Source organism: Giraffa tippelskirchi, chromosome Y (genome assembly GCF_054371585.1).
Source record: "Giraffa tippelskirchi isolate mGirTip1 chromosome Y, T2T-mGirTip1v1.2.pri, whole genome shotgun sequence".
In the NCBI taxonomy this organism is placed as follows: domain Eukaryota; kingdom Metazoa; phylum Chordata; class Mammalia; order Artiodactyla; family Giraffidae; genus Giraffa; species Giraffa tippelskirchi.
In genome coordinates, this window is record NC_137290.1 from 1,396,368 (window position 1) to 1,414,632 (window position 18,265).

The 18,265-nt window shown below is 53.3% G+C and overlaps 1 protein-coding gene across 6 annotated transcripts in view; it reads left to right on the forward strand.

Annotated features, from left to right (window-relative positions):
• Positions 1-689: 689 nt before the first annotated feature.
• The window catches only part of LOC145537832 (glycoprotein Xg-like), a 29,483-nt gene continuing 11,907 nt past the window's right edge, over positions 690-18,265 (forward strand). For 4 of the 6 annotated variants that reach the window (XM_081568734.1, XM_081568736.1, XM_081568739.1 and 1 more), the window contains exons 1-10: positions 690-738; positions 1,678-1,816; positions 8,296-8,340; positions 8,749-8,772; positions 10,460-10,504; positions 10,913-10,936; positions 14,001-14,057; positions 14,410-14,454; positions 16,123-16,155; positions 17,461-17,502. In XM_081568734.1, coding sequence (XP_081424860.1) covers positions 700-738; positions 1,678-1,816; positions 8,296-8,340; positions 8,749-8,772; positions 10,460-10,504; positions 10,913-10,936; positions 14,001-14,057; positions 14,410-14,454; positions 16,123-16,155; positions 17,461-17,502 — 493 coding nt within the window. In that variant the 5' untranslated portion in view covers positions 690-699. The remainder of the gene's footprint in view (positions 739-1,677; positions 1,817-8,295; positions 8,341-8,748; positions 8,773-10,459; positions 10,505-10,912; positions 10,937-14,000; positions 14,058-14,409; positions 14,455-16,122; positions 16,156-17,460; positions 17,503-18,265) is intronic. The other 2 variants (XM_081568737.1, XM_081568740.1) reach the window with 2 other exon arrangements.

Genomic DNA, 18,265 nt, shown 5'->3' on the forward strand with positions numbered 1-18,265 from the left:
CCTGGAGAAGGAAATGGCAACCCGCTCCAGCATTCTCGCCTGGAGCATCCCATGGACAGAGGAGCCTGGCGGGCTACAGTCCACGGGGTCGCAAAGAGTCTCACATGACTGAGCAACTCACAGTTCCATCCGAGGGGATTTCCGATGAGTCCTGTCTCAGCTCAGCGCTTTCCTTTCCTACCGCCCACAGCTGAGACCCGATCCCTGGACATTCTCTTGCTTGCGAGATCCCCAGGAATGGCCGGACGCGCCCTTGTGCACTCCCGGTCCGGCTCAGGTCTGGACTTAGGCAGGCCTGCTGCTGAGTCTTGTGTTCTCATAAAATGTCACCCTCGGCCCGTGTCCCTCCTCACGACCCACCTTCTCCTGGGCATGCCCTGAGCGCTAGCTGCAGCAAGTTAATCTGGGGATGCTCCCCCTGCCCACGTCACACCCTCGCGGCTCCTGGGAGCGGGCTTCTCCACCCCGTCTCCGCCAGCGGGCTTCCGAGTACAGGTCGCGGTGTGCTGGCACGTCAGGAAGTCCCCGAACCTCGTGGCACATCCAGCACCCTCCCCCTTAACACAGCATATCTTTCCCATCTGAGACACCGCCCTTCCTCCGTGTCAGCTTGGAGAGAGAGATTGCAGCAGACACATTTCCGGTTGTTTTTTTTTTTATTTTAAATTCCGCCTGCTCTCTCTCCTTCCAGCCCACTTCATGGTGCCCGGCGCTGCTGTGGGCACCCCTCAGTGGATTGTGAGTCTTCCCCGGACATCCTCGGGGTGGGACAGCGGTGGGTGGGAGGCATGGGGGGGGTCCTCCCTGCCACGTGGTGTGCTGGCGAGGCGCATCCTCGAAGCCAGAGCAGACTTCTCTGTCTCCTGTCTGATGGCTTTCGCAGCGTCGTGCAAGCAGGGCCTCTGTCTGGTTCGAAGGGATTTCTTCTGAAGCCCGGAGGATGCTCCGGGCAAGAATACTGGAGTGGGTTGCCATGCCCTTCTCCAGGGGAATCTTCCCCACCCAGGGATCAAACCTGGGTCTCTTCTGTTTCCTGCATTGCCAGGCGGGTGGCTCAGACGGTAAAGCGTCTGCCTACAATGCGGGAGACCTGGGTTCGATCCCTGGCTCGGGAAGATGCCCTAGAGAAGGAAATGGCAACCCACTCCAGTACGCTTGCTTGGAAAATCCCATGGACGGAGGAGCCTGACGGGCTACAGTCCACGGGGTTGCAAAGAGTCAGTCACGGCTGAGCAACTGACACTGAGACACACATCTCGGTCTGTATGCTGCTCTAGGCTTTGGGTCAGGCGTCTCCCTGCACGAGGGTCTTGGGAACGACCCCTCGGGCGAGGCAGCTCTTGCTTACGCCTGAGCTTGGCACCTTTGATCCTGGGGCTCTTCCCACGCCTGCAGGGTGCAGAGCTGCCAAGCAGGTGTGCCAGCTTCACCACAACCCAGGATGCCCACTGGCACCGCGCGGTTACCTGTTTCCCCACCTCTCCGGGGGCTGGTTGGCCCGAGTAGCTGAGGGAGGTGCCTTCGCTGCAGTGGACGTGCAGGAACTGGTCCCCACGGGCGGGCTCCAGGCTGGGGAGTTCAGCACCGCCCCTGCTCATCAGTCGGCAGCACAGAGGCTGTAGACTGGTTCATCTTTTTCTTTTTTCTTGCCCGTTTCCCTCCCTCGCGGGAAGGCAGGAGTCATCACAGCGTTGCCCGTCGAGGGTGTGGCGGCCGGATCACCCAGCCCACCCGCCCACCCGCCGGAGACCAAGGATGGAGGCATGGCGGGGTCTCTTCTGCCTCACCTTCCTGTGTTTTCTGCCGCGCGTCCGAGGTAAGGGAGGGCTGGCTCCCGGCGAAAGAGGTGCTTGGGTGTGCGTTTCTATCTGCTTGCTGAGAAAAATAAGCACTCCATCCTAAACCACTTCCTCTAAGGAAACGGCTGTAAACTGCCAGAGTGTGGAAAGGAAAAACAGACTCTGGTCTGATGATGGTGAACACCAAACAAGGAGACCGGGTTCCACGTTCGGGGGGTCTGGGGGAATGGACCCAGGTCTGTAGGCTGGGGATGCACTTAGAAGCCAGCTGTGGGGTTTTTTTCCTTTTTTTTGGTTCTCGGGTTTTGATCTCTGGGTGTGGCACGCATGGAAAAAGTGGCCTGTGTCCCTGAGGCGGGTTCAGATTTTTCAGTTCCTCATTTCTATCAACAGTGTGAGTGGCTTGTGTAGTTCTGTACGGAGACCACGGAGCTGAGACGCGGCTGGGTTCAGTGAGGCGGCTCACTGTCTCCGGAGACGGGGTTTGGCAGGAAGGACAGCCTCGGTTCACGTTTTTTAGATATTTTTTTCCTCCATGTCAGCCCTCTGGTTGGCAAATTAAAAGCATGTGAGTTGTTTATTCCCGAAACTCCAATATGGGATCTTCCCGGACGCCAGCATCTTGGCGTGTTCAGGAACAGAAGGAGGGAGGGACCTCCCTCAGGAAACTGTAATTAACTCATGAAGGGCAGGATTTAATAGCAACTGGAGACACACATTTGGGCCTTTGGATATTCAAATTGTAAGGCACTGAGGATTGGGAGGGGCTTAAGAGTGACATGTGTTGTAGGTTAGGAATTGAAAGATTTTCTTTCAATGTCACTCGTTGCTGTTCGGTTGCTCAGTGGTGTCCAACTCTTTGTGACCCCATGGACTGCAACACCCCAGGCCTCCCTGTCCATCACCATCTCCCGGAGCTTGCTCAAACTCAGGTCCATGGAGTGGGTGATGCCATCCAACCATCTCATCCTCTGTCATCCCCTTCTTCTCCCGCCTTCGGTCTTTCCCAGCATCAGGGTCTTTTCCAGTGAGTCAGCTCTTCCCATCAGGTGGCCAAAGGATTGGAGTTTCAGCTTCAACATCAGTCCTTCTGTTGCAGGAAGGGGGACCCCTTCCAGGGCCCAAAACTGGGCTCTTGTCTCACACTCGGAAATGAATTGTCCGAGGAGAGACACATGTGCTGACAAAGCAAGAGATTTTATTGGGAAAGCGCACCCGGGTGGAGAGCGGTAGGGTAAGGGAACCCGGGAGAACAGCTCTGCCGCGTGGCTCAAAGTTCCGGGTGGTCTTTGGCCAATCATTTTAATTCAGAGTCTTCCTGGTGGCGCACGCATCGCTCAGCCAAGATGGATGCTAGCAAGAGGGATTCTGGGAAGTGGACAGACACGCGGTGTCTCCTTTTCACCTTTCCCGAACTCTTCCGGTTGGTGGTGGCTTATTAGTTCCCTTATTCTTTAACAGGATCTCCTGTCATAAAATAACTCATGCGAATGGTTACTATGGTGCCTGACCAGGGTGGGCGGTTTCAATCAGTGTGCTTCCCCTAACACTTCCAATGAACACCCAGGACTGATCTCCTTTACGAGGGACTGGTTGGATCTCCTTGCAGTCCAAGGGACTTGCGAGAGTCTTCTCCAACACCACCGTTCAAAAGCATCAAATCTTCGGTACTCAGCCTTCTTTATGGTCCGACTCTCCCATCCGTACATAACTAGGTTAGGAGTGAAAAAGATTTTGTTTGGATGTCTCTTGTGGCACACCCTGTTTGACCTGTTTGAGGACGGATATTTAGGAACAGGTGTGGTTTTGTGAGCCATCCCGGCACCCAGAGCCCAGGGTCTTCCTGGAGACCCTTCCACGAATCCCCACGGTCTGAGCATCTTCCCGCACGTGGGACCCGCAGAAACGTGGTCAGGAGCTTCTGTTTGTGGGGAGATGTGGGTTCTCTGTGAACCGACACCAGGGCTGAAGGAAGCGCATTGAGGCTAAGCTCTGTCTTTACGCAGTCCCGCCCAGCAGACGCAGTCCCGCCCAGCAGCGGAGCCAGCAAAACCTGTCTGAGCATTTATTCCCTCCGCAGTGATACAGAACTCTGGGCTCACCTGCTGCTACAGGCAGCTCAGCCTCCTACCAGGCCCAGTTGGTCTGATCCCTCGGGAGCCACTGGATGGCGGATTCCTTCCGCTGGTCACATGGCTCAGTGGTTAGAATTCCGAGCTTTCAGTGCCGCGGCCCAGGGTTCAATCTCTGGTCAGGGAACCGAGATCTTGGAGCTGTGTGGAGTGGCCAAAGAGAAATAAATGAAGGCACCACCCCAATCACAGCTGTTCAAGAGCTTCATTAGGTAGGTGGGTGTGGTGACTGTGGTTCTTGTTGTTGAGTCGCGTCCGACTCTTTGAGAGTCTGTGGACTGCAGCATGCCAGGCTTCCCTGTCCATCACCGACTCCCGGAGTTTACTCAAACTCATGTCCATTGAGTCGGTGATGCCATCCAACCATCTCATCCTCTGTCGTCCCCTTCTCCTCCTGCCTTCAATCTTTCCCAGCATCAGGGTCTTTTCCAATGAGTCAGCTCTTCGCATCGGGTGGCCAGAGAATTGGAGTTTCAGCTTCAACATCAGTCCTTCAGATGAACACTCAGGACTGATCTCCTTTAGGATGGACTGGTTGGATCTCCTTGCTGTCCAAGGGACTCTCAAGAGTCTTCTCCAACACCACAGTTCTAAAGCATCCATTCATCGGCGCTCAGCCTTCTTTCCGGTCCAGCCCTCACGTCCATACGTGACTACTGGAAAAACTGTAACAAGGCAGCTGCATTTTGGGAAACATCCTGGCAATGCTCATGGAGTTGGGATTCCCTTTGAGAGGTGACGTCTGAGCCCCCCGCCCCCGCCATCTGATTAACCGTTGGGTTGAGCCTCACGTGTCTCTGCTGCAGGGGGATGTCTGCTCTGTGGTTCCCGTAGTACTGACGCATCTCTTACCCAGGAGGTACTGAAATCACACCCCGAGGTGTCGCTTCATGCAACCAGCCATGCTCAACCGCGGGTGATTTGCCCCCTGGGGACACTTGGCACAGTCTGGAGTCATTTTTGGTTGTCACCACTGGGAAGCCACTGCTGTCATCAAATGGCCAGGGGCCTTGGGCTTCCCTTATAGCTCAGTTGGTAAAGAAGCCGCCTGCAATGCGGGAGACCCCGGTTCGATTCCTGGGTCGGGAAGATCCCCTGGAGAAGGGGTAGGCTACCCACTCCAGTATTCTGGCCTGGAGAATTCCATGGACTGTTATAGTCCGCAGGGTGGCAAAGAGTCAGACGCGACTGAGCGACTTTCACTTTTCCAGGGATGCAGCTCAGTGTTTTCTAATGCACAGGACGCCCCACAGAGCAGGCTGTCTGTCATCCAGGTTCAAATGTCAACACTGCTGAGGCTGAGAAATCCTGCGTGAGCACTAGAGACGCCATCTATTTGTGTACCCGTCGTATCTACCAGTGTGTCTGTCGATGCATTTGTCAGTTTATCATTGTATCTATAAGTGTATCTAGCATCTATTTTTACATATTCTATCTTCTATTTCTCTACATAATTATCAGTCCTGTATCTATTTTTCTAACATCTAACTCTGTCTCTCATCTGTCTTTCTAATTATCGTCTGTTCCCTGTGATCCTTGTATTTACCATCGACCATCTGTCCATCTATTGCACGCTAAGTCGTCAGTTGTGTCGGACTCTTTGAGACTTTTTGAGACGCTCTGAGAGTTTTTGAGACTCTCTGAGACTACAGGCTATGGACCGCAGCCCGCCAGGCTCCTCTTTCAAGGTGATTCTCTGGGCAAAAATACTGAAGTGGGTAGCCATCGCCTTTTCCCGGGGGATTTTTCCCAACCCAGGCAAGTTTTGTCTTAAAAATCCCTCTGGGTCTTCCCTGGTGGTCCAGTGGCTAAGACTCTGCTCCCAATGCAAGGGGCCCTGGCTCGATCCCTGATCAGAGAACTAGATCCCATATGCCAACTACCTGGCACAGCCATAAAGAAAAATATATACATATATTTTAAAAAATCCGTCCTAAATAGCTCTTTTCGGAGGGTAAGGGGGTTTGGGGTTTGACGCTAAGACCTCCCACCCAGCAGCCTGAGTCCTTTTAAACCCAGCCTCCCAGGAGGTCAGCCACGGGGACCCGCGTGGTGAGCCCACATGTGGAATTGATCAGAAACTGCTGGGCCTGCTAAAGGAGGCAGATGGGAAACAGGTCTTGTGTTCCAAGCCCCGTTCTTAGGGATGTGAATGTCGGGGGTCGGGGCTAGACAGTGACAGGGCGGGGCTAGAGGGGCGGGGGCGGGGCTAGAAGGTGATGGGCGGGGCTAGACCGTGACAGGGCGAGACTAGTACATGGCGGGGGCGGGGCTAGACCGTGGAGGGGCGTGGCTAGGACGTGCTGGGCGGGGCTAGAATGTGACAGGGCGGGGCTAGACCGCAATGTGCGCGGCTGCAGGCAGGGGAGGTAGGTTGTTGGCTGCAGCCGCTCAGGAGACCAGAGGGAGGCTGGTGGACTCCAGCCAGGCCTGCAGGACACGATCGTCTCCACGCCAAGGGGGCGGGGTCCCTGAGTGAAATCCGCTTGGTCTGTGAGTCACGCTCAGGGCTCTGCAAAGAGCGCCACACCCGTGACATCCAGGGGCCGCCTCCCCCGTGACCTCGAGTCATCGTCAGATGTTGTTGTCCAGTCGCCAGTCGTGTCCGACTCTTTGCGATCCCGTGGACTGCAGCACGCCAGGCCTCCCTGTCCATCACCAACTCCTGGAGTTTAATCAAACTCATGTCCATTGAGTTGATGACGCCATCCAGCCATCTCATCCTCTGTTGTCCCCTTCTCCTCCTGCCCTCAATCTTTCCCAGCATCAGGGTCTTTTCAAATGAGTCAGTACTTCGCATCAGGTGGCCAAAGGATTGGAGTTTCAGCTTCAGTATCAGTCCCTCCAATGAACACCCAGGACTGATCTCCTTTAGGATGGACTGGTTGGATCTCCTTGCAGTCCAAGGGACTCTCAAGAGTCTTCTCCAACACCACAGTTCAGAAGCATCCTTTCTTTGGCGCTCAGCGTTGTTTATCATGAGAAGCATCTGCAAACAGAAGGAGGTGGCTGGAATGACAAGTGGACATGGAATGGAGTGGGGGCAGTTGATTTGTTTCCAGAGCCAGTGGGAGGGGGGGGACACACCCTGGCTTCCTACTGCAAGCAGCCTGGCTCTGGAAGCTTCTAGCCCCCAGAGGCAGCCAGATGCCCTTTTTGGAAAATGCCCACTTGCTGCCCAATCTATTGTGCAATGGATTAGGGAGAGACTGGAACGAGATACGTAACAGAGGCTCAGAACAGGGAGTGGCTGGACGCTCCGGTTTGAGAAGATTGTTGAGATGTTTGCCTGGAGCTCCAGGGACGAGCCTGGTAGGAGATGCTTGTAAGCTGCCAGGAGCTGATTGCATGTTCTTCCCTGGTGGCTCAGATGGTAAAGAGTCTGCCTGTGAGGCAGGAGAGCTGGGTTTGATCCCTGGGTCTGGAAGATCTCCTGGGTAAGGGAATGACCACCCACTCCAGTATTCTTGCCTGGAGCATCCCCACAGACAGAGGAGCCTGGCAGGCTACAGTCCACGGGGTTCCAAAGAGTCTGACACCACTGAGGGACTAACACTCTCACTTCAATAATCTATAATCGAACAGTGTGTGAAAAAAGAAGAGATACATGTATATGTATAGAAAAATAATTTATATATGTGTGTAACTGAATCTGTTTGCTGTACAGCTGACACTAACACAACACTGTAAATCAGCTGTGAAAGTATTAGTCACTCAGTTCAGTTCCGTTCAGTTCAGTCACCTAGTTGGGTCCAACTCTTTCTGACCCCGTGGACTGCAGCACATCAGGCTTCCCTGTCCGTCACCAACTCCCGGAGTTTACTCAAACTCATGTCCATTGAGTCGTTGATGCCATCCAACCATCTCATCCTTTGTCGGCCCCTTGTCCTCAGTCGTATCCAACTCTTTGCGACCCCATGGACGGTGCCCACCAGGCTCCTCTGTCCTTGGGGTTCTCCAGGCTAGAATACTGAAGTGGGTTGCCATTTCCTTCTCCAGGGGGGATCTTCCTGACCCAGGGATCGAACCAGGGTCTCATCACAGGCAGATTCTTTACCAGCAGAGCTACCAGGGAAGCCCAGAAATCAACTATAGTTTAATTAAAGAAAGGATGAGAGTGCAATTCTCTTCCTTCACGGATCTCTTTTGCTGTGGGCAGAGCCTGCCGGGAAAGCTAGGAATAAGATGTCGGTTGGACAGACACACCTCAGGGGAGCTGCAGAGAGGGGTGGAAGGCTTCTTTTCTGCTGAGCTTGGGGTGGTGGGCGTGGGGTTGGGGGGGGGAATATCTGGGCAGCTGGGGCAAAGGAAAGCCGGGCGGCCGGTTCCGTCTCCCTTGACTGACGCGCTGTGTGTTCTTGCAGGTGAGAATGGTGACTTTGATTTGGCTGATGCTCTCGACGACCCTAGTAAGTGCGTCTGGAAGCTACTCTGGAGGCTCCGGGTTGGGTGGGGTCGGGATTCCTTCCTAACTTGGAGGTTTACTCCACCCCTCAACCTCCACACAGCTCCAGGGAACACTGGTGGGCTTGCATTGGCTCCAGGGGACACTGGTGGGATTGCATTTGAAGGGAACTTTTGTCCTTTGAGTCCCACGCCCCTTCGAACACGGAATGGGATTTGTGTTGGTACCTGGTGCGCTGCAGTCCTCAGAGTCGCAAAGAGTCAGACACGACTGAGCGACTGAACCAAACTGATCAGATCTTTGTTAGTGCCTTGAGATTTTCTTTTTTTTTTTAATTAGAACTTTAACGATTCTTTCTTTGAGCTGCACAAAAACCCTCGGGGCTTATCGCACGTATGTTCTCTGTCCACAGAGCCCACCAAGAAGCCAAGCTCAGGTGAGTGACTGCCGGACTCAGGTCAGTGTGCAGAAATGAGGCTGCCCCACCGCAAGCTGAAGTTTTGGAAGGAGTTTTACGGGGTTTCCCAGGATGCTCCATGGTGAAGAATCCACCTGCCAGTGCAGGAGACGTCAGCTCCATCCATGGATCGGGAAGATCCCCTGGACGAGGAAATGGCAACCCACTCCAGTATTCTGGCCTGGAGAATCCCATGGACGGAGGAGCCTGGTGGGGTACAGTCCACAGTGTTGCAAAGGGTGGGACTGAGTGACTAAACCACAGCAACGATAGGGTTGTGGAGGGTGTGACTGATGGACAGGTGTGTAAGGCAAACCCAAGTCCTTCACGAAATGGATCGCAAAATCACAGTGAGATGTTATTCCCACTAGGATGGCTAAAATCGAAATACGGATGATAACAAGTGTTGGCGGGGGTGTGGAGACATTGGAACGTTTATGTGCTCCCGGTGGGGGTAGAAAACTGTGCAGCCTCCGCAGAAAACAGTCTGGCATTTCCTCACAAAGCTGCACATAGAACTTCCCTGTGTGTGTGTGTGTGTGTGTGTGTGTGTATTATTTGTTCAGTTGTGTCCAGCTCTTTGCAACCCCATGGACTGTAGCCCACCAGCCTCCTCTGTCCATGGGGATTCTCCAGGCAAAAATACTGGAGTTGGTTGCCATGCCCTCCTCCAGGGGATCTTCCCAACCCAAGGATCAAACCCAAGTCTTCAAGGAATAAACAGTTCTTGTTTGCTTCTTACATACATTATCAATGCTAAACAGTCTTGTAAATGTGTGTATGTAGTTTTTTCAAGTTCTAAATTTTCAGGTTCTACTTCTAGTGTCTAAGTAGCTTTAAGCTAATCAATGATAATCTATATTTCATGAGCACCAACTGTGAATAAAATATAAGATCTACTGAGGCCCCCGTACCACCCACAGCCTGGAAATCCCACCAACGGTGAAAGTAAGAATGTTCATTAATTTCAAAACAGCTTTGAACCTGCCCATTGGAACTCAGGGAAGGTCATGGGGGCTGAATGAAGCCTTTGTTGTTGTTCTGTTGCTAAGTTGTGTCTGACTCTGTGACCCCACGGACCACAGCCCACCAGGCTTCCGTGTCCATCACGAACTCCCGGAGGTTGCTCAAACTCATGTCCATTGAGTCGTTGATGCCATCCAACCATCTCATCCTTTGTCGGCCCCTTGTCCTCAGTCGTGTCCAACTCTTTGCGACCCCATGGACGGTGCCCACCAGGCTCCTCTGTCCTTGGGGTTCTCCAGGCTAGAATACTGAAGTGGGTTGCCATTTCCTTCTCCGGGGGGATCTTCCTGACCCAGGGATCGAACCAGGGTCTCATCACAGGCAGATTCTTTACCAGCAGAGCTACCAGGGAAGCCCAGAAATCAACTATAGTTTAATTAAAGAAAGGATGAGAGTGCAATTCTCTTCCTTCACGGATCTCTTTTGCTGTGGGCAGAGCCTGCCGGGAAAGCTAGGAATAAGATGTCGGTTGGACAGTCACACCTCAGGGGAGCTGCAGAGAGGGGTGGAAGGCTTCTTTTCTGCTGAGCTTGGGGTGGTGGGCGTGGGGTTGGGGGGGAAATATCTGGGCAGCTGGGGCAAAGGAAAGCCGGGCGGCCGGTTCCGTCTCCCTTGACTGACGCGCTGTGTGTTCTTGCAGGTGAGAATGGTGACTTTGATTTGGCTGATGCTCTCGACGACCCTAGTAAGTGCGTCTGGAAGCTACTCTGGAGGCTCCGGGTTGGGTGGGGTCGGGATTCCTTCCTAACTTGGAGGTTTACTCCACCCCTCAACCTCCACACAGCTCCAGGGAACACTGGTGGGCTTGCATTGGCTCCAGGGGACACTGGTGGGATTGCATTTGAAGGGAACTTTTGTCCTTTGAGTCCCACGCCCCTTCGAACACGGAATGGGATTTGTGTTGGTACCTGGTGCGCTGCAGTCCTCAGAGTCGCAAAGAGTCAGACACGACTGAGCGACTGAACCAAACTGATCAGATCTTTGTTAGTGCCTTGAGATTTTCTTTTTTTTTTTAATTAGAACTTTAACGATTCTTTCTTTGAGCTGCACAAAAACCCTCGGGGCTTATCGCACGTATGTTCTCTGTCCACAGAGCCCACCAAGAAGCCAAGCTCAGGTGAGTGACTGCCGGACTCAGGTCAGTGTGCAGAAATGAGGCTGCCCCACCGCAAGCTGAAGTTTTGGAAGGAGTTTTACGGGGTTTTCCAGGATGCTCCATGGTGAAGAATCCGCCTGCCAGTGCAGGAGACGTCAGCTCCATCCATGGATCGGGAAGATCCCCTGGACGAGGAAATGGCAACCCACTCCAGTATTCTGGCCTGGAGAATCCCATGGACGGAGGAGCCTGGTGGGCTACAGTCCACAGTGTTGCAAAGGGTGGGACTGAGTGTCTAAACCACAGCAACGATAGGGTTGTGGAGGGTGTGACTGATGGACAGGTGTTTAAGGCAAACCCAAGTCCTTCACGAAATGGATCGCAAAATCACAGTGAGATGTTATTCCCACTAGGATGGCTAAAATCGAAATACGGATGATAACAAGTGTTGGCGAGGGTGTGGAGACATTGGAACGTTTATGTGCTCCCGGTGGGGGTAGAAAACTGTGCAGCCTCCGCAGAAAACAGTCTGGCATTTCCTCACAAAGCTGCACATAGAACTTCCCTGTGTGTGTGTGTGTGTGTGTGTGTGTGTGTGTGTGTGTGTATTATTTGTTCAGTTGTGTCCAGCTCTTTGCAACCCCATGGACTGTAGCCCACCAGCCTCCTCTGTCCATGGGGATTCTCCAGGCAAAAATACTGGAGTTGGTTGCCATGCCCTCCTCCAGGGGATCTTCCCAACCCAAGGATCAAACCCAAGTCTTCAAGGAATAAACAGTTCTTGTTTGCTTCTTACATACATTATCAATGCTAAACAGTCTTGTAAATGTGTGTATGTAGTTTTTTCAAGTTCTAAATTTTCAGGTTCTACTTCTAGTGTCTAAGTAGCTTTAAGCTAATCAATGATAATCTATATTTCATGAGCACCAACTGTGAATAAAATATAAGATCTACTGAGGCCCCCGTACCACCCACAGCCTGGAAATCCCACCAACGGTGAAAGTAAGAATGTTCATTAATTTCAAAACAGCTTTGAACGTGCCCATTGGAACTCAGGGAAGGTCATGGGGGCTGAATGAAGCCTTTGTTGTTGTTCTGTTGCTAAGTCGTGTCTGACTCTGTGACCCCACGGACCACAGCCCACCAGGCTTCCGTGTCCATCACGAACTCCCGGAGGTTGCTCAAACTCATGTCCATTGAGTCGGTGATGCTATCCAACCATCTCATCCTCTGTTGTCCCCTCCTCCTCCTGCCTTTAAGCTTTGCCAGAGTCAGCTGTTTGCATCAGGTGGCCAAAGGACTGGAGTTTCAGCTTCAGCATCAGTCCTTCGAATGACTATTCAGGACTGATTTCCTTTAAGATGGACTGACTGGATCTCCTTGCAGCACGCCAGGCCTCCCTGTCCTTCACCAACTCCCGCAGTTTGTTCAAACTCATGTCCATCGGGTCGGTGATGCCATCCAGCCATTTCATCCTCTGTCATCCCCTTCTCCTCCTACCTTCAATCTTTCTCAGCATCAGGGTCTTTTCCAGTGAGTTGGCTCTTCACATCAGGTGGCCAAAGCATTGGAGCTTCAGCTTCAGCATCAGTCCTTCCAATGAATATTCAGGACTGATTTCCTTTAGGATTAACTGGTTGGATCTCCTTGCAGTCCAAGGGACTCTCAAGAGTCTTCTCCAACACCACACTTAGAAAACATCAGTTCTTTGGCGCTCAGCCTTCTTTATGGTCCAGCTCTCACACCCTTACATGACCGTTAGGAAAACCAGACCTTTGTCGGCAAAGTGATATCTCTGCTTGTCTAAGGGGAGGTGTTTCTTGCTACAGTTTTTTTTTTTCGAGAAACTTGAGTTGAGCATATTTTCATGGGCTTCCCTCCTGTGGGCCCCAGAGAATCTTAGATGCTGGCCCTCCTGTAAGATGGGTCACTACCCGGGTCCTGGGAGACTCATCCACCCGCCAGCGTGCGGGGCCGGCCTCAAGCTTGGGAGGGGACCGTGCGTGACTCAAGACTCCAGCGGCTGACGCATCTCAGAACAGAAGAAGGTTGCTTTCCGGCTTTTGTTTTTAAAGCCTGCTAGAATCTGCTGCTGCTGCTGCTGCTAAGTCGCTTCAGTCGTGTCCGACTCTGTGCGACCCCATAGACGGCAGCCCACCAGGCTCCGCCGTCCCTGGGATTCTCCAGGCAAGAACACTGGAGTGGGTCGCCATTTCCTTCTCCAGTGCATGAAAGGGAAAAGTGAAAGTGAAGTCGCTCAGTCCTGTCCAACTCTTAGCGACCCCATGGAGTATAGCCTACCAGGCTCCTCCATCCATGGGATTTTCCAGGCAAGAGGACTGGAGTGGGGTGCCATTGCCTTCTCCGCTGCCAGAATCTAGTGCCTTTAAAATAGCGGTGGTTGCCCTGAGTAATGAATTTCTATTTGCTGTGAGTTACGTGCGCTTCCCAGGTGGCGCTAGTGGTAAAGAACCCGCCTGCCAACGCAGGAAACTTAAGAGATGTGGGTTCGATTGCTCGGTCGGGGAAGATCCCCTGGAGGAGGGCATGGCAACCCATTCCAGTATTCTTGCCTGGGGAATCCCATGGACAGAGGAGCCTGGTGGGCTACGGTCCACGGGGTGGCAAAGAGGCAGACACGACTGAAGAGACTTGGCACACACCCATGGTGGATTCACTTTGCCGTGCACCAGAAGCGAACACAACACCTCTTTGCGGCCCCCTGGACTGGCGCCGGCCAGGCTCCTCCACCCATGGGATTCTCCAGGCAAGAACACGGGAGTGGGTTGCCAGTCCCTCCTCCAGGGGATCTTCCCGACCCAGGGATCAAACCCGGGTCTCCTGCATCGGAAGCATGTGCTTTACCGACTGAGCCATCAGGGAAGCAAGTATACTCCAATAAAAACTAATGTTTTAAAAATGCTTTACGCTTGGGGATTCTGAGCACCAGAGATTCCACGGAAGCGATAAACAGCAAACATAAATAAGCCGGAACGTCATTTTGTATACCGGCCTTTTGGATTGTGTGAATGGTTCGTCTCTGGGAGGTGTCCCTCTTTCCCTAAAATCACGTGTTTCCCCACAGATAGCTACCCAAGGCTGCAGACGCTGCCTCCTCGCCGGCAGCCTGGGAACAGTGGAGGTGAGTCCTCGGTACTAAGACGCCGTCCGGAAGAGTCTTCAGAAGTACTAAGATGTCATCCAGAAGATTTTAGAGAATTCGGTCCTCCATGGTGAAAGACGCACTGCATTTAAAATATGCAGAAGCTCTTTTTTTTTTTTAAAGCAATTCTTTTTAAAGAGTCCTGTATTTATATTTGTGTTGGCTGTCTCGGGTCTTAGTTGCGGCCCGTGGATCTTCCGTGGGTGCACGGATTCTCCAACTGGGGAACCCCCTCTCCATGAAGTGTCCCTGTGCCCCTGATGCGTGGGCTAGGGTGCGCAGGGGGCTCCCTGAAACAGCGGGCTCTGACCGCTCTCTGCTCTGTCCACAGACTTCCTGAGCAACAGCGGCGGCGACCTGCCCAGGCTGCCCGCAGGTACGTGTGAGCTTCTGTGACCCCGCCCCAGACCCCGCGTGGAAGGTGGTGGGCTGTGGACTCTCCCCTCCAACCTCTGGGGGGCGAGGGGAGGCGCGTCTCTGAGGCTGTCCCCTCCTGCGGTCTGCAAGGCGGACGAAACCAACCATACGGCCGATGCCGCTTAGAAGTGGGGGTCGTCTCCACGTAAATATGTATATGTGCGCATGTGTGTGTGTGTGTGCACCTGTATACATACCTCCACAGACACACGTACTTATGTACGTGCCTGTGCATATGTGTATATCTATACACACATATCTACATGTATACCTATATCTGTATCTATATGCGTATCTGTCTTTATCTGTATCTGCGTTTATCTATATGCATATGTATATCATATGTCCATTTGATACTGGACAGAGTATCACAGGCAAGAATTCTTGTCCAAGCAAGAATAATGTAGAGGGTCACCACGCCCTCCTCCAGGGGCTCTTCCCAACCCAGGGATCAAACCCAGGTGTCCCACACTGCGGGCAGATTCTTTACCAGCTGAGCCACCAGGGAAGCCCCAAAATACTGCAGTGGGTAGCCTCTCCCTTCTTCAGGGGATCTTCCCGACCCAGGAGTTGAACTGGGGTGTCCTGCATTGCAGGCGGATTCTTTACCAGCTGAGCCATCAGGGGAGCCCACCTGTATATCTATATCTATCCCTATACCTGTATCTATTTCTATATCTAGATCTATCTGTACCTATACTTACATCTGTATCTGTATCTCTATCTATTTCTATATCTGTCTATACTCCTAAGTTACTATCTTTGGGTTTCCCAGGTGGCTCAGCAGTAGAGAATCCACCTGCAGGGCAGAACTGAGTTCCATCCCTGCGTCAGGGAGATGCCCTGGAGGAGGGCATGGAAACCCACTCCAGTATCCTTGCCTGGAGAATTCCATGGACAGAGGAGCCAGGCGGGCTCCAGTCCACAGGGTCACAGAGAGTCGGGCACGAGTGAGTGACTGACCACACACACACACTTATCTTTACAGAGATGTTGTGTCTATACAAACCTTTGCAGATGTGTCTCTGTGTATCTTCCCCCCAAAAATGTAATTTTAATGTGATACAGTTGACGTATAATATGATAGAAGTGGGTCACTGGAGGTGGGGGGTGAGCCTGTGTTACTTTGAGGCCCTAGATGGGCCTGGGGCGGGGCATGTGTAATCTCTAAAAAACACACAGCTTTCTGAAGGGCTCTCTGTGGCATGAATTTTTCCATCCAGAAGCCATGACTTTGAGAGAGGGACTCACTTGAGCATCTTCTGGAAGGTCCTGAGCTTTTCCACCACATAGGGCTCCAGACGACTCAGTGGACAAGACCCTGATGCTGGGAAAGATTGAAGGCGGGAGGAGAAGGGGTCGACAGGGGATGGGATGGTTGGATGGCATCACCGACTCAATGTACATGAGTTTGAGCAAGCTCCGGGAGTTGGTGATGGACAGGGAGGCCTGGGGTGCTGCAGTCCACAGGGGTCACAGAGTTGGACACCACTGAGCCACTGGACAACTACAAGCGCTCCTTTGGGGGTGACTCTTGGGTCCGGCTTTGGTGCCAGCTGGGCGGACGCCTGCTGGACCCCAAGGTCCATGCTTCGAATGGCCATCAGATCCCTCTTCTCTCCTGCAGGAGGCGGCTATCCACCGGGTCACGGCAGCAACGGTAACACGCCCGCTACACCCAGCGCTGGGGCCCGTGGGGGAGGCGGGGCTGGGCGGGCTTCTCTGGGGCTCCCATTAGAGCTTCCTCCTGGGTCTCGGGTGTCGGCCGCCTCGCTGCTGACCCTCAGCTTGCCTTCGTCCAGCCCTCCAGGTGTCCAGGTGCTGACCCCACACCCCTCTGTCCAGGTATCAAGACACAGAGCCCCGGGCTGCAAGCCTCCTTAGGGAGAGAGCAGCCTGGGCATTGCGCATCCTTTATTGTGGGTGGTGCATTATGCCAAGAACCAAAGGGATTTACCCCGGGAGAAATAAACTCCATTCTTGTCTATACCGAGCTTTCCTCAGAGCAATGGGTGGATCTGGAAATCTCCAGGGGGTCTCTGGTGCTGTATAGCGAACTTGGGGGCAAGTGGAGCCGGAAAAGCAAAATGCACTGGATTCGCGTTTCTAAACTGAGATAGAATCCACACGAAACTTTCGGTTATCTTCGGGTGCACAAAGTAGTCATGTGATGCTTTGTAAATAGAGTTGTTGGTGCTGTTTAGCCGCTAAGTCATCTCTGACTCTTTGCGACCCCATGGACTGTCGCTCGCCAGGCTCCTCTCTCCTTGGGATTCTCCAGGCAGGAACACTGCAGTGGGTTGCCATGCCCTCCTCCAGGGGAATCTTCCGGACCCAGGGGTCGAACCCGGGTCTCCTGCGTTGCAGGCGGATTCTTTACCATGTTGAGCCCCCAGGGAATCGCTTGTTAGAATTTACTCCCTGGGGACTTCCCTGGTGGTGCAGTCGTTAGGACTCTGGGCTTTCACTGGCAGGACTTGAGATCAATGCCTGGTCAGGGGATTAAAATACTGCATGCAGCCAAACACAGAAAAAAAAAATTGCCCTCTGGACGTGAGAAGGTGTGGAGAAAGCTCCTTTATTTCTCACTCGCTGAGGTGACTGTTTGTTGTCTGTGGAGCATGCTTCCTGTCCTCGGGGACGGGACTTTTCCCTGGATGCGCTGAGAAGTGGGGTTTCTGAGCTCAGACAAGCCCCCTCTCTCTGCGGCTGGGGGTCAGTGTGCCCCCGGCATCAGCACATCTGCTGACCTTGCAAGGTGAGCTCAGCCCGCCTCGGCGCAGCCAGGGGATGTCCTGGGGTGCGTTTGTCTCTTCCTCTGGCTCGGGGAGAATCAGGGTGGGCCTTTTGCCCAGATGTTACAGCCTCTGCTTCGGAGTCCTGTCTTTCTTGATGCTTCCTTTGGGGATGTCTCCGGTGTTTCTGAGCATTACCTTCCTCTTCACGTGGCCTTTCTGTCCTGCAGGACAAGGAGTGAGCTCCAGATCCAGCTTCCCTGGCACTTTTGGTAAAGCGGGTCTTTCCTAAAAGCCAAACCAGAAGTTCTGCTGAGGAGCTAACCCCCGCCTGGGTCTCTGATCGGTGTCCTCACTGCGCAGCAAAGCTGGGGAGGGGCTTGCAGGGGGCGCGGGTTGCAGTCCTTCCAAGAAATGAACGCTTGCTCACACATGCTACTGCCTGCGCACACGCATGTGGGCATGTGTGTGTCCCTGCGTGTGTGTGTGTGGCTGGGTGGGCACGCAGGCGCCTGCGTTTCTACATGTGGACATTGTTCCCATGTGCCTTTGCGCTGTGTGTGCATGCGTGCGTGTGAATGTGAAACGCATGTGCCTGTGTGTGTGCACTGTGGGTGTGCAGGTCAGGGCGGATGTGCGCACGGGGATATATGTGCCACTCTTGCGTATTCATGTGTGCGTGTGTGGGAGGGTACTGTGCACACGCGTGTGAGGACATGCACGTGGGTGTCCGTGCTCATGTCCACATGGGCACAGTGCTGTGATGCTTGTGTGCACGCCTGCCTGTGTGCATGGCTGTGCCGATGTGTGTGTGTGTGGACGTATGCTTGTGTTGTACATGCGTGCACATGTGTATATGCAGATGTGCATGTGTGGCATGAGTGTGCATGGGTGTGTGTGTAGCAAGTGTGTGCATGTATGTATGTGTGCGTGTTGCACTGTGTATGTGGATGTGTGCTGTGTTGCATGTGTGTGCATGTACACACATGGGTGTGTCGGTGTGTTGTATGTGCATGGCTGTATGTATGTGAGGTT